General features: G+C 47.1%; 1 protein-coding gene across 1 annotated transcript in view; it reads left to right on the forward strand.

Moving 5' to 3' along the window:
* The window catches only part of LOC138247042 (uncharacterized), a 120,865-nt gene that overhangs the window by 40,654 nt on the left and 61,362 nt on the right, over positions 1-18,849 (forward strand). The window contains exon 3 of the mRNA XM_069201792.1: positions 16,582-16,687. Coding sequence (XP_069057893.1) covers positions 16,582-16,687 — 106 coding nt within the window. The remainder of the gene's footprint in view (positions 1-16,581; positions 16,688-18,849) is intronic.

An 18,849-nucleotide genomic window follows, 5' to 3' on the forward strand; every position in this document is an offset into this window, starting at 1 on the left:
GGGCACAGTCATTCACACTGCACCACAACACTACACAAAACACCTCTCTGCACATCTCATGATTTATGACGAGTACACAACATTGTCTCACACAACACCAATAAAACACCAGCATCACATCTACAAAACAACTCACACACTCACATTGCACACATTCCATGAACTGTGGTCACATTCAACACATATATGTATGAATGTAGCATGGAACACAAACAATACCCCAGTAAACAGCCCTGCAATGAACACACACATAACACACATTGCAAAACAATGGAAGGACAATGGGATGCACAATAGAGAGACAAATATACAAGAATCACAATGCAAACAATACCTACACAATAGGGATGGGACCAGTAGGAGCACTCAGGTAAATGGGCTGCACTGGACACATATCACCTTGCAACTGCCCAGAAAACAACTATTGCACAGGAACTGGCCATTCAGGTATCTCTGGGACAAACAATACTAGAATCAAGTGACATGCTTATCTGCCCAATGTGGAAGTGCAAGTCAACAAAGCACATACAACTCCAACTACGTGGGACATACCTCTACATGAACTAGCTGCAAGATATGCACAGCTTAATTGACACATGCACAGTCAAAGGCAAACAAAGTTAGCACAATTGAATACGCTCCATGTCTGCACAAACAAAACTCAAGCTGACACACATCAGATGAATACATAATCCATATCAGGGGGACATGTATGCTTACATGCTTACATTGCACAACATAAAGATAAAATACTTACCATAACAAACAGAACAAAATGCTATGACACCACCATTGAATTTACACCCGCATATCCATACAGTCAAAATATACCCTTGTCTTGGGGGACACCAGCACTGCCCACAAAGTCAGATACTGCAAACATCAGCAAATGGAGCAGCAAGCAGGCTGAAACACACACAACTGTAGGCAGGCTACACAAGTTACTCTGGAACAACATAAAGGTAGAAAGGGAATTGCAGGACAAATGTGTACCCAAAAAAATAACAACTGTTTGGGTTTATTATCTTGAAAATCCTCAGAACGAAGGTCATTCACCAGTCCATGTATTAGATCCCCATAGCACAGTATTGTGCCAACACTTGACTCCTAACTACCAGGGAACCTCCACAGGAAGGGGTATCAAGTGGGCAGGCAGGCACCTCAGGGATCATTCTTGGAGGGGTCAGATTTGGAAGGGGGGTTCAGTCTTGGGAGGGGTGGTCTGGTCTGCTTTTAGGGAAGAGCGGGCTTCTTCTTGGGGGGAGAAGTATGGGTGCTTGCAGGAGGGCAGGTGAGGCCCTGGAGGTAGAAGGGAGGGGCTGGGAGGTGGGTGAGTGCCTCGAGTTTGGGATGGTGGATGGAGGGAAAAGGGGAAAGGTCCAGGTCAAACAAAAAAACTTTCTTAGAGACAGGGGATGGTTAACAGAAGGGGTTTAGGATTTGGAGGTCGATGGAGTGGTTGTCTGTTGTGTCTGTGTAGACATTGTGGGTGTGTGCTTCTGGGAGGTATGATTGTGTTTGGTTGGTGTATGTTGGGTGAGTGAACAAGTGTGTGTGTCCTGGGGGTCTAGGAGGTGGAGGTGCTGGGGGATGGAGTGATAGATGTGTGTATGTCTGTTGGGGTGGTGACTGCGGGTATGCTGGGTGTGGTGAATGTCTGTGTGTCTGTTGTGGTGTCTGCAGGTCTGGTGCTTGCAGTGGATGTCTGGGGGTCTGTTGGGATGGTGTCTTTGGGTATGCTGGGTGTGTCACTGACTGTTGGTGTGGTGCATGTGGGCAAGCTTGATGTTGTGCCTGTAATGCTGGGGGTGGTGAGGGTGTCTGTGGAAGTGGTGGCTGTTGTGTCTGTGGGTGGCTGTTGTTTGCTTGCGTGTCGGTTTGTTTTGTGTTGCTTGTGTCTGTGTGTGCTGCTCTTGTGTGTTTAGGTGGATGCATGCTGATCGGTCTGTGTGCTTTGGTTATGTAGGGGAATGAGGGATTTGGATTGGGAAGAGGGTGGTGGAGGGTTGTGACTGGAGCTGTCACTGTTGAGGCCACAGCCTGAAAAGATCTCTGTAGATCAGCCATTGCACCATGAATGCCTTCCAGGAATGCATTTGTTTGTTGGAGATGAAGTTGGCAATCTCTGGGTGGCATTCACAATGTCTGACTGACCCACAGAGATACTTCACAGGAGGTCAATAGCCTCCTCACTGAGGGCAGCATGGGTAGGAGGGGCTGGGGCGGAGGTGCCTGCGGCAAAGGAGACACCCACCCTTTTGGGTGAGCAGGCATGGCCAACTGGGCAGGGAGCAACAGGCAGGGTGGTGATAGAATGGAGGGTGGCAGACATCAATGGTACAGGGGATGCCTGATGGGTCCCCCCACCATTCGGAGTGTCCACAGGAGGAAGAATCCGATGATGAATATGATGTTCCGGTCTCCCCTGTGGCACTCCCCTCGCCCTCCAGGTCCCCCTGTGTCAGTGGTCGGGTTGAGGTCCTGTGGCCGGATGCTTCCCACCAGCTGTGCCCTGTCTCCTTCACATGCTGGTGCTGATGCTGCAAATACAAATAGAAATAGGGTCATCACATGTCCATGATCACACCTGAACAACAACTCTAATTAGCAAACATTACCAAGATATCAAGTAGGCCCCAGTAAAAAACTCTACCAAAGAGGCCATACATGAGTTATATCATATGCATTCATGCCATATGAACTGTAAACAGTTACCCACAGGAAAATCAGGATCTCAGAGAACTACAATTGCATGGCTGACGTTGTGCAATCACAATATCCATTGAACAAGTAGGAGTCCCCATCACCCTCAAAGCTTTGCCCCATGGAGCAGACCTCAGTTACCTGCTGGCATACAATAGTAGGCCGATGCCAAATGCATTTCCATAGATCCCACACAAGGTCATTCACATATCTATGTGTCACATACATGATGACCAACAATAATAAATGATGCTCCAAAACCTGCCACGTTGATGACAAAAGTACAATATCCTGGAGAAGGTGATATGGAAATACTCATGTCACACTGGAAGCAGCTCCACTATGCACACTTCACCAAGTGATATTTGTCCCAATATAGTCATGGAGGAAGTATTAATGTTGCTCACATAGGCCACACATCTGGCATGGAAAAAAACACTATAGACATCACGTGCAATATGTCAGGGAGAGATAGACCTAAAATCCACAACACAATGAATCAGCAAACCCTAGGGAAATCACCATTAATGTCTGGCATCCCTTACAATTACATATCCTGAGTGCATCACTAAATGTCAATAATCCCTTGGATGTTGGAGAGGCTCAGAGATGTGCAAGTACTTGTTGAAGGCCCTCAACATGTTGCCCAATTGGAAGGTACATTATTGTCTCCATTATGGTCATGCTGACCCAGATGTCTGTCTGTGGATGAATGGTTGTACCCAAACACAAGTGATGCAAACATAACTGCAAGTCACTCCATGATGCTGGTCAACAGTCAGGCCACAGACCTTACCCATTACACAAGTGCAGTGCACTTTTCCACATGATGCCACATCAAGGGAATGGATATTCACATTGTAGTTCTAAACTCTAGGTCAATCTGTCCTGTCTTGTCCCTCATTGCTACTGCAGTGATACATGCCAAATGACATGCTAAGATGCATGAGGGAATGTGCCAGCCAACAAACAATGGTGACACACTGATGTCTGTGGCACAACATGAAGTGTACCTTCATTGTAAATGTCCTATTTCACACAGTTTGCCGTGCACATATATATGTGAGGAAATACAGACATCATTCCATCAACATTGGCAGACCATGCATGAAACAAAAGCTTACAAATGTTTTTCAAAAGAGAAAGGTACACATGCTGGCATGTAGCCACAAGGAATGTTGGCAACAGTGATGGCACATAAATCATGTCAGTGGACATTCCCCACTAACCAATGGAATGTATTGTCCTATAGCTGCACCCAAAGAACAATGTGAGCTCTGTCACATGTATGTTGGCCATCTTCACATTACAGACTGCAGTGAGGCACCAGCACCTGTCATACACTGAAGACAAATGGCCTCTAGGTGGCAGATGCCCAGATACACATTTACCCAGACACACTGCTGAGGACAGTGATCTATCACCTACTTACCTTTGGCATGTACCATTTAGAAGTGGTCTGTTGCATAGAAATTACACACACTACAACAACAAACAGTAGTTATTTATCAATGTACCCAGCCATATGTCGTCCCTGCAGAGCATGTGGTATGTGGATTCTACACAGTTGTTTCCTTGGTCCCTGGGCCAATATGAAAGGCACATCAGTATGCATCACATGACGTCTACACAAACAATCACTCATCTACTGTGTGACACACGGTTCATCCCTAATTGTCAAGGGGAGCTGTCAGAACCTAACTAATGCACTTGGCAATGTGACAAGCAAGAATATGGCCCATACTTACCCCCTTGTGGCTGCTGTGCTGCTCTCAAACACCCACCAAGCTCTGGATAGGCCACTGCCAGAATGGGGGCCATTAGACGGGGTTGTGGTCTGACGGGCACCCAACCCACATTGGGGGGGCATTCCGAGCTGAACCTCAGCGATCTTCCTGGCCCAGCGTCTCAGTTCCTCCCAACTCTTCCTGCAGTGGGGGCTCTGCCGGCTGTGGACCATCAAGGTCCACACCTTCTGGGCGATGGCTCTCCATAATCCCTTCTTTTGATGAACGTTAACCTGCATGGATAAAAAGGACAAATCAAGATATCATGATCACAACTTTCATCACAAATGGTTGGGTTGTAAACATGTCAGTAACATCAAGCTAGGACTTTCCTATTTATCAATACTTCCCAAGTGTGACACATACAAGCCAATACGTACAGGGACATGACTACAGACATATATTTATCCATCTGTAGACTAACCTACTACCCTCCTCAGGCCCTACAATGACTAAGCAAGCTTACTGACATCAGGTAGCCCATGCTCTAGCAACTTGTACTGTGATGTGAGCCACTATGAAACACATCACATCTATGTGGCTTCTCAAGGTTAATCTCCTTAGGCATGAATGGACCACACTCTGTGACTCTCTGCATACTGTCCCTACAGGCAACTGCCAGAGTACGAATTCAAACATTACACATGAGTAACAATGAAGGGACTGGCATGGTGGGTAAAGAAAGTGTCTTCCCTGGCCATGTGTGTACATGTGCCATAACAAATGCAGACTCATGCCACTTCAGGGGGTGGGGTTGTGTGCTATGTTCTCTGAAATACAGAATAGTCCTTCAGACATATGTGTCCATTCTACAGAGATGGCATCCAACAAAGAAAGGCAATTGTTGTACAGTTTCTGTTATGTGACCAAACTACTGAGTCACATATCATGGCCTCCCAGGAATCAACACACTGTCTGCACTGTGGGACTGTCATTTATGCAATAAGCCTATACAAGACAAATATAACCTGTGCGAAGGTGACAACAGGGCTGTGGGAGTAAGGGACCTGTCAAAGACGCATATTGACAAGGATGCTAAGCGCACATATGGCTTAGATTAATGACTTGCCTCTGTACCCATTCCTAATCTAATCAAAGGAACGAGGCATTCTGGGCAGAATTTACCACCAGAGCCTCATATTGACCACACAAAAGGATCTGCTGGGGTACAGGGAGTGGTCACAGTGCCATAGTTGCATAGCCACAGTGACTCTACCACAGCCTAGACTAGGACCCATACTGGGAGATACATGTGAAAGGCCCTGGTCTCTGCAGGCTAAACTGACATAACCTACATGACACTCCATTCCTTTCACTTCCAGGCATGATGGTACATCATGTAGCCAACAGCTATTTGGCATGTGGTGTGTGTGGCAACCAGAAGGGCAGATTGAGTCATGATATGCCTTCCAAACAACAGTTTAGCAAGAGCAGATCTGTTTAGAAATCTCTGTGGCACAATGCCCATTGCTCACGTTACTTTCAACTGACTCATACAGCGTGCACACTCAGCTCATTCTGTCATGCACATACATGTTGTCTGACATTTACAACAATCATGAGGGAATGGCAGTAATGTCTCCTCATCTAGTTATGTGCATCAAACACAAGGAGGATCTAGGACCCCAAAAACCCCACCTAACACTATGTGACAAAACTTTACATATGGCACTGGCCACAAATACCTGCAAATTGTCCCTCCCATTGATGCCTCATAGACCGCAACAACAGGCATATGAGTAGTCGACCTGGCACATTTGGCCGCAATGTAGCCTGTGAGGATGGAAAGGATGGTGAAGAACAGAGAAAATTGTGCATATGAGGTACTTACCTGCTCCTCTGGTGAACCACAGAGCTGTCCTTATAGAGCTAGGACCTCATCCACTAGCCTTTCCAGCTCTGCTGGAGAGAAGGCTGGGGCCCTATCAACTGCTGGATGTGGCATGATTGCTCCCAGAGGTGGTACTGGAGGTGTTGCTGGCAGCAGTGTCAGGCGTTAAGTGAATGAATCTGCAGAACATTGCGGTCACGTCCACCACGCACGTGGCTGGCACTTCCAGCGGACACAGCCATTGGCCCATGACCGCCACTGGCAACACCTACCGCTATGACAACTTCCGCCAGCGGTCGTGGGCAGTTCCTAAAGTCTAGTGGAGTAGGTCAGGCAGCCGCCATTTTGGTAGCCTGAAATGCTGTATTGTGCTTCATAAACTGTGTCACACCTCTGAAAATGTTTTTGAGCTCACCAACGTGTTTAACCTGTCTTGTCATGTATGTCCTACTACTCAAACACCATTGTAGCATGTTGCAAAGAACAGATGGCATTTAACAGTGGGGCACAGTCCACCCCCACCAAAAGTAATTTTGGCAGTAGGGCTATCCAGTCACATTTTGAGGGGCAATTGTGTTGTACATTTTGAGATTGGTCCAGATACATGTTCTGGACACGTGTGGAAAACCATGGGGATCATATGTGACTCTTGTGTTCTTTGCAGCAGTGATGTGTCCTGGTTGCCGTGTCTGTCCCTTCAGAAATGCCTTCCCACATGATATCATTGACATACTTCATGTATGTTGCTGTGGACACAATGACTAATGTTAGAAATCATGTCTTGTCATACATAGGTACCCAGGGAGAGGAAGGATGTGACAACCTCCTGTCTACCACCCACTGCCAGACCTTCAGAACATGGAAGAACTCCACATTATCCCTCTTTAACATCTGAATAAGCAAACAATAGTGGACTTATGTCATTAGTTGGAGCCAGATCTGATGCGAGCTATTAGTTATCCAACCAGCATACCACCCCTTGTACAAGTTATGTCACTATTGCACTTCCTAGCCACAGGGTCCTTCCAACATACAGTGGACCTATCAGCTGGCATGTCCCAATCTATGTTCAGTCTGGTGTTGAAGGATATCCTCTCAGCAATGTTGAAACACCTGGAAAGCTACATTCAGTTTCCCCAACATCACGATTTAGCCCACGTGAAGGCTGACTTTTATGGTTTTGCAGGCATCCCACATGTTGTGGGGGCCATTGATGGCACACATGTTGGCTTGGTCCTACCGCAGGCCAATGAACAAGTATACTGCAACAGAAAGAACTTCCATTTCATCAGTGTGCAAGTTGTCTGTTTGGCAGATGTCTACATTTCACAGGTCTGTGCCGGTTATCTAGGCTCAGTACATGATTCCTTCATAAGGCAGAACAGTACCATACCCCGGATGATGTTAAAACTGTACCCAGAGAGGGCCTGGCTGGTTGGTAAGTCACATCTTTCCTGTTTGTGTGTGTACAATGTTTGATGCTACAATAATTAAGTGAGTGACTCATTGTTGCACATATGTCCCATTCCTTAACAGGAGATTCCACATATCCAAACCGTCCTTGGTTGTTGACGTCACTAAGGAATCCAACTATGCAAGGGGAAGTCTGCTTCAGCGAGATCCATGGAAGAACAAGGGGGGTAGTAGAGTGGACGTTTGGGCTCCAAGGTTTAGGTGTCTCAACCGGACTGCTAGAGCCCTCCTCTATTCAACCGGGGAATGTGTCAGATCACTGTGGCATGCTGCATGCCCCACAACACCACCCTGCGGAGGAATATCCTGTACATCCCAGAGGAAGGGAGAGCCTGTAGTGCTATTGGGTGAGATTCATGAAATGGTAAGTGATGATGACAGTGGTGAAGAGGAAGGATCTGACTTGTGGGAAGATCTCATCAGTGGCTACTTTCCATGAGTGTAAGTATGTCCTGTGATGTAAACGTCTTTCAATAAAGGGTAGCAATGGTAAAACAAAAATGCACCTCCCATAAGTGTCCAACAATATGGGCTAGAACAGACATATTTCAGTACATCTACCAATGGTGCTATGTGGTTGGCTACCTTACTACCCATAGGCAGAAACATGTATTCACAAATACATGATAAATCTAAACAAAAACCATGGTTTCTGAAAAATGCGGTAAAACTTGAGAAGGAAACTCATACATGATTATTGGGCTTATCATAGCCCTTGCATCAAAACTCTGGAAACACTATTTTTCCTTGATTGTAAATAATCATAAATAAATAACAATGGTTGGACTCTCTTTTTGAGAAAATTACTGATTATACGCATATATTGAAGCATATCCGAGCTAAATTATGGATCTGAACATATGATAATTTGGTCTTTTGAAGATTTGCTGCCTTGATAAAGTCACTTTGTGATGAAACACATGTTGGCTGTTAGGTGTGAATAATTGAATACAAAGAATTGCATTGGAATACAAAACGGACTGACATTTCACCATAAAAGAAGATTTTGAAGTACAATACAGACTGGTCTGAGATTTACATGACCTTATGATTATTTGTCGTTAAATTGAGTGCTGTGGTTGTATTGTTTATGTCCTGTGATGTAATGACTGTGACTGTATGAAGAACTGCAGTAGCGAGAATGTGTAGAGTTGTGTTTTGGCAACAACTAGGGAGCTGATACTCTGTAATATTCAGCCAAAGGGTGCCTTTGACATAGCCCCACCGTGATGTAGCTGCTTTGTTTGTGTCAGTCTGAGTACAGTGTAATTTCCTTTCCAGATCCTTGCTATGTGATTTGTGTAATAGGTATGTTTCAAGCCTATACTTCTTGTTTTGTCTTTGTACAGGTACCTTCACCATGACATCCTCATGTGGGCACTTCTAAGTTGTGACATTGGCAGGTATCTGATGCAGTTCTGAAATACAAAGTGGACATGAATTGTTCCAGGTAATGTAGGTCACAGATTTGAGGTGCATGAGACCTGTGCCAAGGCAGCTTGAAACAGTGTTTGGGTGGAAGGTCAGAAGTGCACATTAGACTTGTTTAGTGTGCTCTGTGTTGGGCAGATTGTATCATGTGTGTGATCATTTGTGCCTGAAATATGTAGTCATCTATTGCAGGCAAGGCATTCACCCTTCACACAGGCTAAACGCTCTTCTTGTATGACCTGTATGAAGCTGTAGATGCGTTTCATCATTGCAGACCACAGTGCCTGTGCCACAACACTAGCATATGTTTGTGTCATACCACCAGATGTATGGTCATTGGATTATGATGGGCCTGTGGTCAGGGACTGTTGTACTTCCCTCTGTCTGTACCTTGGTTTATGTGATGTTGGATTACTTTGGTGTGGTATGTGATAAGGTTCAAGCTGGTGATACCATCCACTTTTCTGTTTGCCTATTCTACAGGACAATGTCTGACAAGGCCCTTCATTCCATGGTCTGGAGGAGCTCTACCTTGGTATGTGTACTTTGACACAATATGAGTCAGACATTCTTGGCTATGACAGACCAGACATTTCAACAGCCTATGTGCTGTACAGAAAAATAAAATGTTTGTTGTGACCAGACACATATAGTAATGTGTTTGTGTGTGTTAGTAGTAATCCTTAGAGGACACTCACTATACCTGTTACATATCCCTACTTCCATTAGTATCTTGTGTCTTCCCCATTTGCCTCACATGGTCTTACATCTCCATATATCAAAATGTATAACAGAAGCAAGCAGACAATGAATTTGTGATAAGAGGAGTTATTGAAAATGTGTGCAGAAAATAAAATTGGGGCATGATGGAACAGAAAAGTGAAGGGTTTAGTCATAGTGGATGAAATCACTGGAGTAGATGCCATACCATTGGAAGTCCAAAGTCCAGTGAACTCCTCCCGTTGGAAATGGAAGGTGGTTGAAGAACAGTCAACAGAGTGAATAGTTTGCATACAAAGGAGGTCATTTTGAAAGAGGTCACTAGCTGTCAGTGGTGAGTGTCTTGCATTCCGCATCTCCTTGAGTCTTTTCTGGATGCCCCGCTTGCGTGGTGGGGGGATCGGCAAGGGTGTCTGGGGCGGGTTCTTCTACTGACAGGGCCTCCCTTCCAGTGGCTGCCACCAATGAAGGGCCTGTTGTAGATGCACCAAAGGAAGGGATAGTGTGTTGTTGTCGATCCTTGATCAGAGTGATATTAATGTCCCTCAACACCCCTGTTAGGGAGGCCATGTTGGTATTGTAAGCCTCCCACTGTTCACACTGTAGCTGCTTGATTTCCTATAGCTCAGCAAGTACCTGGCCCACCACACCTTGGGACTCTTGATAGACCTCCAGGATGTGGCTGATGGTGTCCTGGCCAGGACCAGCCCCGTGGCCTCACCTCGTTGGGCAACAGCATTCCTCCCACCGACCCCACCACCATGGCCCTATGCCCTTGCCACAGGGTGCCCCCTCCCACTGGTTTCAGGACCAGCATTGTCAGAGGTGTTGTGCTGCAACACAGGATCCTGGACTGGGGGGCACAAGATGATTGCCACTGTCCTAGTGACAGAGGTTGGGGGGCAAAGGGCTGTCTGTGATGTGAAGGCAACCAGGCTGTTGGTGTCCAACCAGATTGTCCAGATGGGCCAGAACAGTCCTCCACATCCAGACATCCAGGTCTATCTTCGTCACTGAGGGCTTCATCCATGGGGGCAGTGGCAGTCTCTTCTGTGGGCTTTGTGTGGCCAGTGGCAGCTCGACCTGTTGATATCAAATGTACAATGTTACTGGTTGTATTGTGACATCTTCCTCCAAAAGTTTACAGTGACATTTCGTAAAGACCTTGTACACAGTTGATTTGCAGGTTATCCTATTGTGACAGGTATACATGCTATTGGTTGTATTGACCTGACATTTCTGAAGCATACCAATTCCATTTAAGTTAAGCAGCTGCTGTAATGTACAGATCATTAGCCTTCAGGAGGATGGCCTGAGTATGCCATTTTGCCACCAGTGCAGGCAAATCATTGGCTAGGCAAGATATGCCTTTAACCATTTTGAGGCCTAGTTGATTGCTATGCAGGCAGATCCAGGACTGTGTTGTATATGTGATTGGAGGTGTTATGTGATCAGTGCATTATCATTGTGTCTGCTGCCAATACCATTCTTGTTATGCATCTTGAGGCATTGTTTTGCACACTGGGTAAGTTGTCCTTCGTGTCCTCAATAGTTTCATCTTGGGTTAGCTGGTCAGGATGGAGATAGGTTGCCTGACACATCTCAGAGTTGAGCATGATCTGTGCCTTGGTCCCTACCAGGTGAGTCAACTTCAATTGAGTGTTAATAGGTAAGGGTATTTGACAAGTGACCATTGGTGTGGTGTTTGGAGTTACTGAAACAGTGCTTCCTGGGAGTTGTAGTCATGTCACTTTCCTTACTACACACACTTGACAGATGGCACCCTCCCAGGTGAGTGAACCTCAATTGAGATTTAATGATTAGATGGAATTGAGAAACTGAACATTGTTTTTGTCTTTGGAGTTAGGGACACAGGGCCTATAGGGTTTTATATTCCGGTCACTCTCTCTACTCCCCCCACCACCATACAAATGTTATCCTCCCAGATGAGTAAACTTAATTTGAGAGTTAAGACATAGGAATATTTTGGCATGAGAACACTGGGCTTGCGTTTGGAGTGGGAGAGACAGAGCCTCCTGGCCTTAGCAGTCATGTCACTCCCTCTACTTCATACACTTGATAACTGTCATCCCCACACGTGAGTACACTTCATTTGTGAGTTTATAAAGAAGAGTATTTAGAGAACAGAACCTGAACTTTATGTTTGCAAACACACGTTGGAGCAGCAGGAGCAACAGTGGAGGAAGTTTTCAACGCAATAGAGTAGGCTTTCAATAGAGTACTCTGCAGTAGTTTAAAGAAAACATCCTCCACTGTTGGTCCTGTTGCTCCAACGTGTGTTTGCAAGTATAAAGTTCAGGTTAGAAACTAGGGACTTGAATTTTGAGTATTAGGAAACCAGAACAGAGCGACCAGGTCAATAGCTGTGATAAGTGGCAGAACAAACTGATCATACGCTAATGGGGGGCCTAGAAAAATCAGATTCTGAAACTTTGCTCATGTTACTGTAGGATGTAGTTACAGACATGAGTAGTGTGTAAAAAATGGTCATTCCAGATAGATGTGACCATGTCTGTAGGCTTAAGGGTGTTTTCATGGAAAAGTGAAAGCAGGCTAAACCAACAGTGAAAACATTGAAATAAAAAGTAAGATAAAACTTAAAATAGGAAAGCGCATTAAAACATTAATTAACACATTTAGCAGAAAGCATAAACTTGAGTAGAAGGGCCAGGCTTCCCCAACACTACAAGGAATGCAATACAAAGGGAAACTAAATTAGAAACACACTTGTGTTGTGTCGTGGGCCCTAGGCCTACATACTAGATCAATAACTCACATGGACACATGATTAGGGTAGTGGTAACTGGCGATGAGCATGTGTACTCCGGCTTTTTGATTTGCAGGATCACCTGACTGGTGACATCATTGTTGGATTGGTGTGGGGTAGGTGTTAGGTCTAGCCCTCAGGCTAGCAAAATACTACATGTAGAAATGCATGTGTGTCCAGCAGGACACTCGCTTCCTCCCAAACTTTAATAAGAAGAGAACAAGTCCAGCCTGTAAGAACAAAACAGAAAAACACTTAAGACCCCAAATAGCCTTGAGATGCAGTCCTCAAGATGGCAGTGGACAGGTGCAACTGGGAGCACCTGGGCATCTCCGCATGATTTAACCAGCTGCTGCTAGGCACGAACACGGTGTGAATGTAGTCCGGATTCAGTGACAGCCGGTTGGTTGGTTTAATGTCCACTTACACGCTGTTGGTCAGTCCTGCCTGCTCTCGTGGTGATGCAGTTGGTGTAAACCGTTCAAACTTGGTGCATCAGGAGCGTTGGTGGAGTCCGCTGCAGAGATGCTTTTTGAGACAACCTGACTTCATGACAGCCAATCCCACGAAGACTGGTACAACATCTGCGGTGATACCATGGCATCCTCTGAAGCCCTGGCATGTCCTGATACCCCACTGTTAGAGCAGCTTTCAGACCACTTCTCGGTAACAGATTCCTCACTCAGGAATTTCCTTGAGGCACTCGTGTTGGGTAGCCATGGGATCGTCATTTACTGTGCTGGGCTGCGTGTGGGGTGTCTATGGGCCGCTGCAGGCTCTCTGACAGGAGCCACGGCCAAGCCATTCATGCAACCGCAAGGGTGGATGATGCGTGGTCAGTGCACTTGCCAACAGAAACCAAGTGTGGGCGGGTTCTCTCATAGTCTCTGGACAATTAGTATCTTGCATTGCCAGGAGTGCCTTGTTGTTTTCTTTATGTTTTGCAGAGGTGCAGTTCCACTTTGGCATTAAGATGCTCCTCCCTTGGATCAGGTGATGCACATGGCAATGATGGTGTTTGCCATTCGGTGACCTGGACGACAGGTGTTGATGTTGCTGGAGTGAGGGTGACTGGAGGGACTTCGCCACCACATGGCTGGTTACATAGTTGGTGCAATTCTTCTCTGTCGGCATGTGCGGTTGTTGACAGGGATGACATCTGCTCCAAGCAGCTGGTGACAGGTGGCTGGGCGGTCGCAATGTGAAGCGTGGGACAAATACGCGGTCTGCACAGACAGGCAGCTTACGTTTGGTACTCCTGCTGTGCTGTCTCAAGCTGTCACTGCAACCTGGTGGGTGGCTTGTCTATAGGTGCACTCTTCTCTAGTGAAATGAGTCCTCCATCTCTTAACCCTGTGATCTTCTGCTCTGTACTTCTGTGGTCACCAAGTGTTCCAGTGTGACAGGTGTTGTCACACGATCTCTCTTCTCTTTCCTTCCTTCTTCATGGTGTGACATCACACTACGCTCTCTTCTCTTTTGCCATGATGTGGCATCTGGCCACATGTCTTCCTTTTGTGTAAGGACCTCTCGCAAGTCTGGCCCTGTCCGAAAGCTAGGCATCTTCTTCCCTTTGCGTTTTGGCAGTGGCAGCTTGCTACTCAGGGTGTGCGACTCTCTTCTTACCTGCTGTGGGTCACTACCGACTCCATCTTAAGGCAGTGGAGGGAGGACACTCTTTGGCCAGTCTCTGGCCCACTGTGGGCAGCGATGGTAGGACTCTCCCTCTCTGCCTTCTCTTCGCTTAAGGGCACTGCCTCAGGCTGGTACAGTGAACTCTCCTCATTCTTGTTATGTGGCTGAGGGTGCACTCTCCTCAGTGTTGCCTGCCATGTCTTTGTATGCTCTGTTTTTTTTCTTTGAGTGCTGACAACACAGACAGCCACTATGTGTAGATGTGGCAAGGGGCTTGAATTTGGGGCACCGTGTACATTTAACCAGGGCTTCTCCCGTTCAGGTCACAGACAGGTCTCTCAGGGGCAGGCTAAAGTGCTCGTTGGCAGAAACACCGCTAGGTGGTGCTATAACCACTTTCAATGCCTGGCAGCTTTCACAAAATGGTGTCCACGCAGGGCTGGAGATGCCAATGCAGGCTTGGTCCGACTTCAGTCCTTTCCAGCTGCGGGATGCGGCACCAGCGATCAAATCACCAGGTGGTGGTGCAGTCTTTTGTTGGGGTGCAACATCTTGGAGCGAGGTTTTGGAGGTGCTACAGACTTGTGTCATATGCGATGTAGCAGGTATGTTTTTTGCACAGTGTCTACTTCCTTGAAGCCGTTACTTTGCAAACAGTGACACTTTCAAAGTGCAGCCCACAAATAGTTGTTAGATGGCACTGCAACCACCAGTCAGGCCGCAGCAGTCTTGTGGTCTCTTGGGTGACACAGGCGCCCGTCTTGCTCAGATGGAGGTGCAGGGCTGTGTGCAGCACTGGTTTGGTTCACTGGGCTGCAGCTAGATGATGCTGCAGCTGCTTTCTCTCCTCTGCAGGCACGTCACAGCTCTCAACCTCAAGCTGCAGAGGGGGAAGTTAGGCTTGCATTGCAGATGCGGCAGGGAAGCATGTCTCCTCACACCGCTGGAGGGCTGCCGCTTCAACTGTAGGCCACAGCAGCCTTCTCATTACTGCAGACTGTGTCACTCCTGCTAGCACTGTATTAGTAAGACTGGGAGTGCTTTTAGTGCACATATCAGAAGGCTGAGCCATGCTCATCTCGTCTCACCTGCTGGTGCGGCGCCATCCACATCTGCAGGTGGAGAGGGGGCTTTTCTCTGCGCAAAGTGCGGCCTCAGTTTTCTCCCATGCTGGCAGGGTGTTGCCGTCAGCTGAACAAAAGTCTGCGCACCAGAGTGCCTCACCTCGGGTCACAGTTTCTCCACGCACCATGCAGTGCTCAAACAGGCAGGTCAGGCAAGGGTATTGACGTGTAGGGTTGAATGATAGCAGATGGCAGCCACTATTCGAGCGGGGACTTATGTACGGGCTTCCTGCATTTGTGTATGCGGCCATCACTTTGCAGGGGTTGTGCTGCATCTTCTTCCTCTTATGAGAAAGGATCTAGGTTGGCTCGGGTAGGGTGTAGGCGCCTCGCCAGGTTGAGTGTGACATTTTGTGGCCCTCTTCCCTCTTGATCTGCTAGTGCCTGTCAGTCTTTGGCAATCTTCCAATAGCGTTGCCCTTACTTCTCTGCACTGACTGCCAGGTCTACACTGTCACTCCTCAGGCAGACGGCAGTATTTGAAGCAAGGTGTGCAATGCAGATGGGCTCTGAATCCTCCCTCAGGCAAAGAGAACCGGCATTCTTGTGGCAGGCATGCTGTGACTTCTCTCAGTCATAGCGTTCCACAGCCAGTTTCCTCCTTTTTCTTGGCAGTTCACTCAGGCAGGGTGGCTGGTGGGATCAGACCCACTTTTTGCTAATGTTTTGTCATGGGCCCTGGGCCCACATAGTAGGTCAATAACTCACACGGACATATAGGGCCTGATTCTAACTTTGGAGGACGGTGTTAAACCGTCCCAAAAGTGGCGGATATACCACCTACCGTATTACGAGTCCATTATGGACTCGTAATACGGTAGGTGGTATATCCGCCACTTTTGGGACGGTTTAACACCGTCCTCCAAAGTTAGAATCAGGCCCATAGTTAGGATAGTGGTAACTGGTGATGAGCACCTGCACTTTGGCTCTTTTATTTGCAGGGTCACTTGGCTGGTGACGCCTTTGTGGGGTAGGTGTTTAGTTCAGCTCTCAGGGAGAGGCTGGCAAAATACTACATTCAGAAATGCACGTGTGTCCAGCAGGGCACTACAATTTGCTTATGTGGCATAACCATCTGTTATGTTATAGGACGATGCCCATGAGTACAAGCATATCCCCGCAGAAGACAAGCAAAGCAGAGGAAGTAAAGTGGAGCCCTCTCCATTCCGGGAAACGCGGGCTCTAGATGTAGGGTGTAGGAAAGTCCTCCTTTTTGCCCTGGTCACCCCCTCACTTTTTGGACAGGTACTGGTGGTTACTGACTCTTGGCTGTGCCCTGGGTACTGCTTACCAGTCCTAGGGCCAGTGCTCTGTGTAAAGTGGATATGCAAATTAGGCTAATTATAATTGGCTAAGTTAACCTACCTATAAGTCCCTAGTATATGGTAGGGCATGTAGATTTAGGGACCACAGCATAGGTAATGCACCCATAGGTGCACTGCTGAGGTGCCCAGTGTCATTTTAAAGGCAGGCCTGCCTTGCTGGCTGCTTTTAACTTAAGGTTATATGAAAATTCGACTTTGGAATCAAAAGTAGTTCCAAAGTATTAAACTACCTTATTTTTACATATAAGCCACCCCTAAGGTGTGCCTTATGTGCCCCTAGGGCTGGGTGCCATGTAACTATAAGCAGGGACCTTCTAAAAATAGTTTTATAAGCCCTGGTGAGGTAAAAACAGCCAAATTTGTTTTTCCCTCATTGTAGTGAATGGCCTTCATAGGTTAAAATGGGGAGACTTTATTTTAATTTTTAAAGTCCCCTTAAATGACAGATACAAAGAGTTTGGTATCAAATTAATTGTTGTAATAAATCCCACAACTTCCAGTTGTGGGATTTAATATAACTTGTTCAGGTAAAGAGTTTTAAACTTTACCTGAAAAGTTGCCAATTTCAGCCCTGCATTGTTTTTGCTGCTGTGCCCTGATTGGCGAGGTGTGAAGTGGCCTGGCTTCACACAAAGAGAGGTGCCTGTGGGAGGGAATTTCCCCTCAGCAGATGGTGAGGCAGGAAGGGGGAGGGCTGACAAACTGGTCTTCGAAGGCAGAGAAGGACATTTGGAGCACCCCAGCAACACCCTCACATCCTGCAACCCTAGACAACTAGGTGCCCCCTTGATTACATTAGGAGAGGGCAGGAGAGGGGTGTGTTTATGATTTTTAGCCACACCAGTGGGTGGGCTCAGCCAGATGTAACCTCCAAAAATCAGATTCAGCCATGATGTATTTTTGAAGAATGTTGCCTCTTGGGATTGATTTTTGCCACACTTCCCAAGAAGTGGTCATCACAGGCGGAAGGACCCTGCACCTGATTGGAGAATCAGGACCTCCCTGTTTTTCACCCAGGAGCAAGGATAAAACTGGCAGACCTGCACCCACATATCATTATGACCCACAACTCGGAAACCGCCAAAATACAGACACCCACAGAAGTCTGCCACACCAAAGGCCAGCGATAAACTGGCGATAACCAAACCGACACCGTCACGCCAACAGAAATACGCGCACACTATCACGACACACGAATCCACGCGGCGGTCTTTCAACCGCGGTATCCCATTGGCGGTACACAGCGCTGCGCTCAGAATACACACACTCCTACAAAACACAGCCACATTGGACAAATCCAAATACACACACCTGATACACATACAAACACCACTCCCACACACCCAATACAATATAAAACACACACCCACATCACCCACAAACCCCCACCACAAAAAAATCGGGACGACGCACAGAGAGAGAGACCATATAGAAGAATCGAGCACCCAGACGCACATATTACCATCACCCACACAAATACCACGCACTTCACACAACACACCAATACACATCACCACACATTCCACCCCACACATCACCAACACCACCCCATGGCACCGCAAAGACACCCCAGGTTTTCGGAGGAGGAACTCAGGGTCATGGTGGAGGAAATCATCCGGGTAGAGCAACAGCTATTCGGAGCACAGGTGCAGCAGACGTCCATTGCAAGAAAGATGAAGCTATGGAGCAGAATAGTCGACATGGTCAACGCAGTGGGACAGCACCCAAGAAATCGGGATGACATCAGGAAGAGGTGGAATGACCTACGGGGGAAGGTGCGTTCCGTGGTATCCAGAAACAGGATTGCAGTGCAGAAGACTGGCGGCGGACTCCCACCTCCTCCCCCAGAATTTACGACATGGGAGGAGCAGGTCTTGGCGATCCTGCATCCTGAGGGCCTCGGCGGAGTATCTGGAGGAATGGACTCGGGTAAGTCACATCTTCACTACTTCATCCCCCCCCTACCTGCATGCCAACACATACCCCCACCCTCAGCCTCACCCCCATCACTCCTACTCCTTGCAAATGTCCC

This window comes from Pleurodeles waltl, chromosome 7 (genome assembly GCF_031143425.1).
Source record: "Pleurodeles waltl isolate 20211129_DDA chromosome 7, aPleWal1.hap1.20221129, whole genome shotgun sequence".
NCBI classification, from domain to species: Eukaryota; Metazoa; Chordata; class Amphibia; order Caudata; family Salamandridae; genus Pleurodeles; species Pleurodeles waltl.